This window comes from Bubalus kerabau, chromosome 9 (genome assembly GCF_029407905.1).
Source record: "Bubalus kerabau isolate K-KA32 ecotype Philippines breed swamp buffalo chromosome 9, PCC_UOA_SB_1v2, whole genome shotgun sequence".
In the NCBI taxonomy this organism is placed as follows: Eukaryota; Metazoa; Chordata; class Mammalia; order Artiodactyla; family Bovidae; genus Bubalus; species Bubalus kerabau.
Genome location: NC_073632.1, coordinates 16430308 through 16442892, shown reverse-complemented (window position 1 = coordinate 16442892; position 12585 = coordinate 16430308). Strand labels below are relative to the sequence as shown.

Sequence of the window (12585 nt, the reverse complement as noted above, 5' to 3'; positions counted from 1 at the left end):
CGTTGGAGCCCAAGAAAATAGTCTGTCAATTGTTTCCATTTTTTCCCCATCTATTTGCCATGAAGGGATGTAGCTGAATGCCATAATCTTAGTGGTTTTGAATGTTCAGTTTTAAGTCAACTTTTTCACTTTCCTCCTTCATCTTCATTAAGAGGCCCTTTATTTCCTCTTCACTTTCTGCCATTAGGGTGGTATCATCTGCATATGTGAGGTTATTGATATTTCTCCCTGTAATCTTGATTCCAGCTTGAGCTTCATCCAGCCCAGCATTTTGCATGGTGTACTCTGCATAGAAGTTAAATAAGCAGGGTGACAATACACAGCCTTGATCTACTCCTTTTCCTATTTTGAACAAGTGTATTGTTCCATATTCTAACTATTGCTTCTTGACCTGCATACAGGTTTCTCAGGAGGCAGGTAATGTGGCTGATATTCCCATCTCTTTAAGAATTTTCCAGTTTGTTGTGATCCAGTCAAAGGCTTTGGTGTAGTCGTTGAAGGAAAAGTAAATGACTAATTGTTCTCATCTATTTTCTCATCTATTATTTTCATCTCATTTCCTTGTTTTTTCAGTTAACTTTTTAAATTGGTATCTATTATGTGGCAGGCACTATTCTAAATACTACTGATACACAGCTAGTGAACAAAGCTCAGATGTGCTGTCCCCATAGGGCTTATTTAGAAGGAGACAAATAAGTATATCAGGCAGTAATCATTATGGAGAAAAAGTACCAGAGGAGAGTAATGGTGCCCGGAAGGAGGGATGGTTTGAAATGCTGAGTAGGGCAGAAAGGAAATCCTTACTGAGAAGCTGACATCTGGGCAAAATGGCCTGAGGGAGGTGAGATCAGATACCTGGAAGGAAGGCAGATACCTGCAGAGAAGCCCTGCATGCCATGGTGACAGCAGGTGCAGAGGTTTTGGGGCAGGGGGGCCCAGGAAGGGAGGAGGAAGGGCCAGTCATCAAAGAGAAGGACTTCATTCAGCTTTTAAGCTCAGACAGGAAGTCTAGAAGGCTGTGAGCAGATGACCTGATGGACCTTACATCCTCAGGGGGTTACTCTGACTACTGTTTTGCATGTAGACCAGGGTATGGGAACTGTTTTTCTGTAAGAGACCAGTTAATAAATATTTTAGGCTCTGTGGGGCCTGGAGTAGTGTCCACACTGCTCAGCTGTGCCCCTGAAACACAGAGGTTGCCGTGGACAGCGTGTCATGTTTCAGCATAACTTACAAAACAAGTGATGGACCGAGTGAATCCTCCTGGGGTATATAGTGTACTAGCCCCTGAGATAGACTATAATAAACCAAGGGCAAAGGCGAATTGATAGGACTTTTGCAGGAATCCAAGGCAGAGCTTGTGGTGGTAGAATTGCAGGAAGTGGTTAGATTCTGCGTAGATTTTGAAGATAGAGCCAGTGTGATTTTCCAATGCCATTCCTCCAGTAGGAACCTTAACCGTTCCCCTATACCACCTATACCACTGTTCCACCAGGGATTGAAGGATTCCACTTTTTAACCCATCCTGCATGTTTCCAGTCTTTTTTCTGAACTTGGTCTCCTTTTCCATTGTTGCTCTGCAACTGTTTGTTCTGGAAATGTCACAGCCAGATTCTGCCTAACTCCTCCCATCTTCATCAGTCAGATTCCTGGTCATCTTACAAGGTTTCTTTCCAACCTGACCCTCTTTTTTGAATCTCCAAACATGTGTACAGTTCTTTTTTTTTTTTTCATTTGAATTCCCATAGCAGTTTTACTTCTTATGGTGTGACCTTTACTCTGTCTTAATCTATAGTCATTTATGTATCTTATGTCTAGCCTACTCTTTTGTAGGAATGTCAGCTCCTTGAATTAAGAAAACATATTAATATATATATATATGTGAAGTATATTTTTCTGTCTTGTTCAACCAGCGTTTGTAGAATTGAATCACTTTTTAAAATTTGTTCCTTTTTTATCTTGTTAAAAAATGTTCTTGAAGTAACATAAGATTAACATCACCTAATATCTTGTCTCTTCTTGCCCACTTTATCTATTGAATGAAATCCATTGTATTAACTTCCTGCTCGGTACCTACTGACCCCTTTTCTTACTTGGATCAATTGCTTTCTAATTGTGCTATTAGGTCTAATGTTACAATTTCTGCTTATTGGACTTCTGATGCATTAGAAACCGTATCTTCTTTCTGGATTTCCTTCCCAAAGCTAGTTTTCCAAGGGTTTAAAAAGAGAAAGAAAAGAAATGCTTTGTACAAAATATATATCTGAAAAGTCCTTGGATATCAACATCCTCACAGTTGATGATATGATGGGCAGTTTGTGCTATGTAAAAAATCGTTTTTTTTTTTAGAACTTTAAAAGTATTGTACCATCTATGTTTCATTTCTGATGGGTGAGAAATCCAGTGCATCTATTTCTTCTTTTGAAGTTAACTTGATTTTTTCTCTTTTCTCCATTTTCCCTTTGGGGAGCTCTTGTTCATTAGTTCCTGGATGTCTTCAATTGATCATCTGTCTCCTCTCATATTTCATATTTTCTGCCTACCATTTTGCTCTAGATTCTTGGGTATGTACTCAGTTTTATCTTCAAACTATACCCTGAATTTTTTATTTCATATAACACATTTGTACTTTCCTTGGGGTACTTTATGTTTCTGATTTTTCTCCAAGTATCTTTGTTTTATGATGCAATATCCTTGTCAGTATATGAAGATACTAAACATTTTTCTTAATGATTGCATTTAAGTAGAATTACAGTGCTGTTCATCTTGGAGTTCTGTTTATCTCGTTCTTTCCCTTCATGCTGATAGTCTCCTGTATATAGCTGATGATTTATTCATATTTATGTTAATTTGTGTTTAAGTATCAGGAACTAGGAAGCCTCATCACGGGGGCCTCTGTGATTGGGGTTTCTTGATCCTTAAGTTGTATTTTTAAATAAATGAAAGGGAAACCAGCTGTTTTACTGGAGACCTTCTAAGTGTGGCTTTCCATCTTACAGAATATTGCCGAGGTCTCCTGTCACCGAGTGGCCTTCCTCCCTTTCTGTTTGCTGTTAACAGTTGCTCCTGGCTTTATTCATGTTCTGTAACTTTAATGAGGTCCTGGGAAACTGGACAGGAAGCAAATGACTGTTATCGTAAACCTCTTGTGTTCAACAAATTAAAATAGTTCTTCATGGTTAAGTGCTATAAGCTTAAGAGTTGACTCGTTGGAAAAGACTCTGATGCTGGGAGGGATTGGGGGCAGGAGGAGAAGGGGACAACAGAGGATCAGATGGCTGGATGGCATCACCGACCGGATGGACATGAGTTTGAGTGAACTCCGGGAGATGGTGATGGACAGGGAGGCTTGGTGTGCTGCAATTCATGGGGTCGCAAAGAGTCGGACACAACTGAGCAACTGAACTGAACTGAACTGAACTGAATAATAACTTTGTGTCAATAGCCTCATTCGATTTAATTCTCCCCATCAAAGGGGCAGAGCAGTATTGAAGTTAGAGTGATGAGACAGAATTATTAAAGAATCCTGTCGTACCCTAGTCTCCAGCATCTGTATTTGACTCCAGATAAGTAAAGAGAGAGTAAACTAAAGTATTAGCCAGATGGTAATATATTAATTTACCATAGGAAGTATTACATTAAAGAAGCTAGAGGCTCACGGTTAGTGAATTCTCACCAGAGAGAAGGAATCTGTATGGAAAGCTGATTTTACAGTCACATAGTTTCTGGGTGGGCCTGGAGTCAGGAGAGGGTCTCACTGATGTTGGCTGGTATCATCCAGCTGAGAAGGCCAGATGTAGTGTGCCCACTGTCAGGTGAGGTTGCCGTGTGTGTGCGCACTTAGTCATGTCCAATTCTTTGCGACCCTGTGGACTGTAGCCCACCAGGCTCCTCTGTCCAGGGAATTTCCCAGGCAAGAGTACTGGAGTGGGTTGCCATTTCCTTCTCCAGGGGATCTTCCTGACCCAGGGGTTGAACCCGTGTCTCTCATGTCTCCTGCACTGGCAGACGAGTCCTTTACCACTGAGCCACTGGGGAAGCCCTGTAGGCCAAAAAATGAAGTATTGATCAGAGCATATTTCTCTTGGATTTTGCTTGAGATACAGAAGGTCTTTTTGTTGTCGACGTTCTTTTTCCAGGTGACATTTTGATTGTGTTGATGAAGTTCAGCAGGGACAGTACAGTGAAGTTAACTAGGTATAAGGTTTCTCGGTTTTCTGGAGTCCATGCTAAAGCAGCCCAGGTGATCTTGTGAAACTTCTCAGCTACTTTCTACAGATCCTTGTTTAAGGATTCTAACTCATAAAACATCAACCTTTTTTAAAAATCATATTTAGAATTCTCTGTAAATTTAATTCTTGGAAGGTCAGTTTATCTTATCACAGTCCATCACGAGCAGATATTATATCGATGACACTTAGAAAGAAACTGACTTAGACATTAAATGACTCCATCCAGAATCTCACAGTAAATGTAATCAGCGGACTCAAGAACCAAATCTCAATTTTCTGTCTCTAATATTTTCTAACATACCTTTTAAATTGCTGTCATTTTATGAAAAAGTTAAGGTAATAGAAAGCAGTTGCTTTATATTTTACCATCTTGGACAATTAAGAGTAATAGGAAATCTCATTAATTTAGAGTTCACTAATACAGTCTGAGATTGTTCCTACATTTATATGCTAATGCTTACCTTTGGCACTATCTTTTATAAGCTGTGTGTGGCCAATTATATTTTATATGGTCAGGACAAATGAAATTAGGTACATTCATTCTTAAAGGAGCAATACATATTTTAGCACTTTTGAAGTACATCGAACTTAAATGTAATCAAAGCTCAACACAAATTATACTGGTTCTTAACACAGTCACTATGAGACTTTATTTTTCAATGCAAAGCATGTGGCCAGGTACTAGCTTTGTTAACCTGGTACAGTTAATATATTCATAAAATATAATCTATTCCCTTTAGAATTTCTATGACTTTTGATGTTCACCAACTCTTTCTTTCCCTTTTACCCAGTTCCTGCAGTGAGATTTAACAAAACATGATTTAACTATATGCCATTTGTTGAATTTCAAGATAAACCTACAATTTTGGTTTTTATGCAAATATTTAAATTTTTAAAAATTTCTTCTGCCCTCCCTCTTCTTACTGGATATATGTTGCTGGTTTCTCAAATCTTTCTCTGTGTGTGTATTTCATATGCTATAAATCCATTTGACAGTGATGATTAACTGGGACTTTAACTCCTCAGATTCCCAGGTCTAGCCTTCCTTCTATCCCAATAGCATGCTTTCCCCTTTCTCAGAACCATTTGATAAATGATTCCTAATCATATCACGATAAAGCCCAAGGTGCTTAGCCTGTTTACATTTAAGATTTGTATGTCTATTATAAATATCCAACAGTAGCAAGACCTAAAGTTAGCATAATCACACGCAACCATAAGAAAGGAAGCATTGTTCTGAGGAATCCAGTCTTCTCCCAGTTCTTTTGTCACTAGTTAAAGAAATTGCTTTAAAATTCTCTGTGGCATATGAATTTCCCCAGATACCCTCCCTCTACAACATAAGTATCATAAGGATTCATTTTATAAATAAAGCACAAATATAGACTTAATTCTAAGCTGATTTCAAGTGAAGGTATAACATGATGATGACCTAATATTGGCTTAAGTCAGCATTAAATGTTGTTTTTCAAAATATATTTAAAGTAGAAGGTGCTGTTTATTACAGTTAATAACCAAAGTTATCTTAGTGGCAGTCAGCATACACTAACAGTGACGGTTCCAGCAGTCTAAAAGGAAAAAAGTATATAAAACTTATGGGTACGTCAAGCTTTAAGCCAACTTTTTCACTCTCCACTTTCACTTTCATCAAGAGGCTTTTTAGTTCCCCTTCACTTTCTGCATAAGGGTAGTGGCATCTGCATATCTGAGGTTATTGATATTTCTCCCGGCAATCTTGATTCCAACTTGTGTTTCTTCCAGTCCAGCGTTTCTCATGATGTACTACTCTGCATATAAGTTAAATAAACAGGGTGACAATATACAGCCTTGACGTACTCTTTTTCCTATTTGGAACCAGTCTGTTGTTCCATGTCCAGTTCTAACTGTTGCTTCCTGACGTGCATACACATTTCTCAAGCGGCATATCAGGTGGTCTGGTATTCCCATCTCTTTCAGAATTTTCCACAGTTTATTGTGATCCACACAGTCAAAGGCTTTGGCATAGTCAATAAAGCAGAAATAGATGTATTTCTGGAACTCTTGCTTTTTCGATGATCCAGTGGATGTTGGCAATTTGATTTCTGGTTCCTCTGCCTTTTCTAAAACCAGCTTGAACATCAGGAAGTTCACGGTTCACATATTGCTGAAGCCTGGCTTGGAGAATTTTGAGCATTACTTTACTAGCATGTGAGATGAGTGCAATGGTGCGGTAGTTTGAGCATTCTTTGGCATTGCCTTTCTTTGGGATTGGAATGAAAACTGACCTTTTCCAGTCCTGTGGCCACTGCTGAGTTTTCCAAATTTGCTGGCATATTGAGTGCATCACTTTCACAGCGTCATCTTTCAGGATTTGCTTAAAGCTCAACATTCAGAAAACGAAGATCATGGCATCCAGTCCCATCACTTCTTGGGAAATAGAGTGGAAACAGTGTCAGACTTTATTTTTCTGGGCTCCAAAATCACTGCAGATGGTGACTGCAGCCATGAGATTAAAAGACGCTTACTCCTTGGAAGGAAAGTTATGACCAACCTAGATAGCATATTCAAAAGCAGAGACATTACTTTGCCAACAAAGGTTCATCTAGTCAAGGCTATGGTTTTTCCTGTGGTCATGTATGGATGTGAGAGTTGGACTGTGAAGAAGGCTGAGTGCCAAAGAATTGATGCTTTGGAACTGTGGTGTTGGAGAAGACTCTTGAGAGTCCCTTGGACTGCAAGGAGATTCAACCAGTACATTCTGAAGGAGATCAGCCCTGGGATTTCTTTGGAGGGAATGATGCTAAAGCTGAAACTCCAGTACTTTGGCCACCTCATGCGAAGAGTTGACTCATTGGAAGACCCTAATGCTGGGAGGTATTGGGGGCAGGAGGAGAAGAGGATGACAGAAGATGAGATGGCTGGATGGCATCACTGACTCAATGGATGTGAGTCTGAGTGAACTCCTGGAGATGGTGATGGACAGGGAGGCCTGGCGTGCTGCGATTCATGGGGTCGCAAAGAGTCGGACATGACTGAGCGACTGATGTAATCTTATCTGACATTTGTAAAAGCTATTGTTATATGACAGATAGAGGCTTAATTGTACTTTCTTTTGGTTATTCATCTAGTTGGATAAGTGAGAATAGATGGAGGAAGGTGGAAGAAGCAGGAGTCAAGTCTTGATTTTTTTTTTTCAGCAAATTTCCGTGCTCTTTCTTGGCTCTTTTAATTTTGGTCTTTTTCATATGGCCACCTTGTCTGAAAAAAAAAAGCTATTGTCTGAACCCTTATTTTTAGTTTTTAATTGTTAACATCCACTCTTTGGTTTAGCTGGAAGTTTATATGTCCCTTTGAGAAATAACAGCCAGAGTCTCTTGAACACCTGTGATTTTAGAATGCAGTTCCTAAATTGAGCAATTCACATTTACTTTGAAGGTTAAACCAAGTTCAAAATACTTATTCTAGTGTTTCAGATAACAGTAGAAAGACTTCTCTAGATTTCCTGGATACCTGTGATGCATACGATCAGCTAGGAGAGGGCAGATAGGGGAGTGGAGAGAAGCCCCTCCATGTTACTCAGTGTGGAGTTGTAGCTTGAACATAAAATATTTGCATGAGGATTATTAACCAGAATTCCTCTGTGGACATCTGCCCCTTTATGTGCATATAAATCTAATGATAAATACATATAAAGATAAAAGCTGTTACATACTTTTCAACAACAAAGCAGAATACAATGGTCATACTTTTTTTTTTTTCTCTTATTTTAGAAGGCTTGTGTCAAATCATTAAACAATGCAAGTGGTAAACATGTGAAATGATGTGATAGGAAAAATAAGATACACTCTTTGTGGAGGAGAAAGTATCAGCAGGTGTAGCCAATTTAAAGTGTCATTGAGTGGGTTATAGAGCCCTGGGAAAAGTCATCTGATTTCACCTGCTTCTGCCAGTTCAGCCACCGTCTTGTTCCTGTTCTGGCCCTGAAGCTTCTAGTTCACTCTAGTTCTGACCACTGCCCCCAGATAGCCTTAGCTGTGGGAATGAGTAACAGAACTTTTATTTTTTAAGTTTAGAGCATTAGCAGTGTTGAGAGGGTTGAATAACTTTTTTAAAAACAGGTTTGTGCTTGAACAGCAGAGCTTACATAGTACTTAACCCATGAAAGATACCATTGATGTTTTTAAATTAATTGTGAACAGGCCTTTTTTTTTTTTTAAACAGTCTGCACCTCTCTTCATTACAAGTTGGTTTTTATTTAAAGGTATGTTACTGTTTAGCAAGTATCCTTTTACTGAATTATACACATTTAGCTTAAACCTAGACAGAATATTAAAAAGCAGAGACATTACTTTGTCAACAAAGGTCCGTCTAGTCAAGGCTTTGGTTTTTCCAGTGGTCATGTATGGATGTGAGAGTTGGACTGAGCGCTGAGCTCAGAAAGCTGAGCACCGAAGAATGGATGCTTTTGAACTGTGGTGTTGGAGAAGACTCTTGGGAGTCCCTTGGACATCAAGGAGATCCACTAGTCCATCCTAAAGGAGATCAGTCCTGGGTGCTCATTGGTAGGACTGATTTTGAAGCTGAAACTCCAATACTTTGGCCACCTGATGCAAAGAGCTGACTCATTTGAAAAGACCCTGATTCTGGGAAAGATTGAAGGCAGGAGGAGAAGGGGACGACAGAGGATGAGATGCTTGGATGGCATCATCGACTCAATGGGTGTGGGTTTGGGTGGACTTCTGGGAGTTGGTGATGGACAGGGAGGCCTGACATGCTGTGGTTCGTGGGGTTGCAAAGAGTCAGACATGACTGAGTGACTGAACTGAACTGAACTGAAATTAAACCAAATCCATCTGTATCTGTTTTGACTGATACAATATTGAGACAGAACAATAATGAAGATGTCCAGAGTAGTCATGATGCTGATAGCTAAGCAAGTATTTTCCTTAGTGGTAAGGAGCACTAGTCACCTTTAAAATCTTAAGATCAGTTTTTATTGGCACCATTTGAACAGCTCTTGAAAACAATATTCTTTATCATGGGCTTGGTTATATCTTAAAGAAGAAAATTAATATGAACTGTCACTCTGCAGACTTCATCTGGTCTTTAGGATGAGCCCCTAAGGAAAGGTGGTGACACGCACGAGTGTCAGTGGTCAGACGTGCCTGTTCATGTGGCAGAGAAGTGGCCGAACGAGAGCCGACACCAAACCTGTGAAACCAGGGTCTGCAGCTCTTTTCCCGTGCTGGACATTTCAGTTATGCTTTCATTTTCAACATGGATTCAAGTATCTTGTTTTGACATCCTTGGAATCTTCTCAGATTTTAGTCAAAAGAAATTAGAAAATGCATTAGTTATCAGTATGATTTTTAAGTAAAATACCTCCCTTTTGAACAATTTAGTTTACTTCATCAATCATATTAAATATGAGTGCCAGGTACTCCGAGGGGTACTCTGGGATACTCAGGCCAACCTAGTGGGAAAAGTGGCAAATTTCGTAAGTTTCTTCCTGTGAAGCATGTTCTGTTGTCACGGGGCGGGGGTAGGGGGTGGGCAGAGTGACTGACCAGCGGCTTTCCTGCCCAGGAGGCTCTGCTGCTGCCTGAGCTGCATGGCCTGGTGTGAAGGCGTCACCTTGAGGGCCAGGAACTGCAGAACTGAGGGGAGAGAAACATTGGTTCCACACTGCTGCTCGAGTCCTTCTTGGTTTTCCTTAGGAAGCTTTGGCTATTCCTTCTAGACTTTTCTGTTGAGAAAGACAATGAGGAATGTGCAGGGGGGGCCCTCGGGGTTCAGTGGTTGGCATTAGACTGGCTGCCCTGCCTGTGAAGAGAAGGCACATCCCTGCCACACTGCGTGTTTTCCTGTAGGAAGTAGAGGCTGTCTATCCAGCTGGGCCTTGAGCCATTCAGAAGGACATGCTGAGCTTCGTGGGAAGGGAGGAGGAGACTGGGATAAAGTAGGACCAAATGCTGCTTTTCAGAGATCCATGCCACAGACAGTTGTAATAAACAAGTATTTCCTTAGATGTCATGTATTAGATACCTAAAGGACTTTGTAAGCTAACGGAAACAGTTAATTTAGATAATATGGAGTCTCACAAAGATATCAAATAACCAGTCTGCTGCTTTCTCCTTAAGAGTTACATTCTGTTTTTTTTCAAGGAGAAAAGTAAATGATTGTTTTTAGATTCAAGTTATAACAAATATTGTCTAAAGCAGAGACATTATTTTGCCAACAAAGGTCCATCTAGTCAAGGCTATGGTTTTTCCAGTGGTCATGTATGGATGTGAGAGTTGGACTGTGAAGAAGGCTGAGCGCTGAAGAATTGATGCTTTTGAACTGTGGTGTTGGAGAAGACTCTTGAGAGTCCCTTGGACTGCAAGGAGATCCAACCAGTCCGTTCTGAAGGAGATCAGCCCTGAGATTTCTTTGGAAGGAATGATGCTAAAGCTGAAACTCCAGTACTTTGGCCACCTCATGTAAAGAGTTGACTCATTGGAAAAAACTGATGCTGGGAGGGATTGGGGGCAGGAGGAGAAGGGGACAACAGAGGATGAGATGGCTGGATGGCATCACTGACTCGATGGACATGAGTCTGAGTGAACTCCAGGAGATGGTGATGGACAGGGAGGCCTAGCGTGCTGCAATTCATGGAGTCGCAAAGAGTCAGACGCGACTCAGCGACTGAACTGAACTGAAAGTTCAGGGAGTAAGCAAGTCAGCCATCTTTTCAATAGCATTCTTAAGCTCAAAAAGATCTTTAAAGGTATCATCACTTTATTGTTTTAATTATTCAGTTAAAGCTTACCTATATATCGTGGCTGTGCTGGACCTTCATTGCAGTGCATGGGCTTGTCTGGTGGAGCCTGGGCTCTGGAGCCCATGGGCTTCGGTTGTGTGGCTTGCGGGTTTAGTTGCTCTGTGGTGTGTGGGATCTTAATTCCCCAACCAGGGACCAGAGATCAAACCCGTGTCTCCTGCATTGTCATGCAAATTCTTAACCAAAAGCTCTTAATTGGATTCTTAGAAAAGTGCAGCCTAATGCTAACCACATCTGCTTACTTCGTTCATTTCTTTTTTTCATTCTTCATCAGGAAAACTGTTTTGTTTTAGGACATGTCTGGCATTCCAGGTTAAAATGCTTTTTCTAGTTTAGATACATTGAACTAGCCAATACAACTTTTTTATACCTAACAGCAGGAATTAATATTGGTGGTACTCGCTTTTAAAAATGTCATGTTACATTAAGGTGGTTGAAAGAGTGGGCTTTGGAGATAGATCTAGATTTCCATCCTGTCTCTAAAGCTGATTTAGTTTTGTTTAATACGACCTTTTAGGTAAAGTGTTAATAGTCTATTTCAAGAGAGAAACTACTCCACCTTGGTCCTTTATTTGCTTTTATAGATCAGTGTACTGTCACCCGGACCTACCTGTTCCTTCACAAGTTCTGGTTCTTCAGTGCTGCCTACTACTTTGGGAACTGGGCCTTTCTTGGGGTAAGTATAGGCATCCCAGGGATGCCGTGACCATTAGTGGCCCATTTATGGATGGGTTTGGATTTTAAAGTCAGTGCTTTCTGGGAGATTTCAAGTTTGAAAAATAACATATGGCCTGTTTACCTCTGCAGGTGTTCATCATTGGGTTCATCGTGTCCTGCTGTAAAGGGAAGAAGTCTGTCCTTGAAAGGGTAGATGAGGATGACTCAGACCTGAGTGATGACGAGCCCTCTCTCTACTCCGTTTGAGGGCCTCTGTCCTGCAGCGTTTACAGAGTGGACTGCATCTCATGTGCATTTCAAAGTGTCAAACTAACATTAGGATGAACTGACTAGCTTTCATCAAAAATGGGAGCATGGCTATTAAAAAACTATATTTTTTATGTTTTCTGAAGTGACATTATTGTATCATAGATTAACATTTAAAATTGCTATAATAATAACTATGTAAACATAAAACTACCGGCCTTGTGAGGGAATGTTTGTGGAGATTTTTTTCCTCTAGTGTATAATAGTGTTGAACTGATTAAAAACCCTCCAGAATTAATATTCCCTTCATCATTTTTTAAAAACATAATAAATCACTTGTACCTGTGCCTTTTGGTCTCTAGAGTACTGTGGAATTTTCAAGTGTCTATATCTGATTGTCAGAAAATAATATTCACAGTATAGCTGAATACTAAATATTACTCCTTTATGCAGCTTGTCTTCTAGTTTCTAGATTAAATTACTAGGGCCACTGAAATAGATTTCATGAGCAAATTTCAGGCTACTTGGTGTCTCAGATATATTATATTGTTCATATAGTAATCCATTGGATATATTGTCACCTCTCAATATTTAAGGCACATACATTGTTGTAAATAAGTAACCTCA

At 40.0% G+C, this 12585-nt stretch overlaps 1 protein-coding gene across 1 annotated transcript in view; it reads left to right on the top strand.

Annotated features, from left to right (window-relative positions):
• The window catches only part of LMBRD1 (LMBR1 domain containing 1), a 135875-nt gene extending 123571 nt beyond the window's left edge, over window positions 1-12304 (top strand). The window contains exons 15-16 of the mRNA XM_055534761.1: window positions 11619-11710; window positions 11842-12304. Of these exons, the coding sequence (XP_055390736.1) occupies window positions 11619-11710; window positions 11842-11958 (209 nt within the window). The 3' untranslated portion in view covers window positions 11959-12304. The remainder of the gene's footprint in view (window positions 1-11618; window positions 11711-11841) is intronic.
• Window positions 12305-12585: the final 281 nt, after the last annotated feature.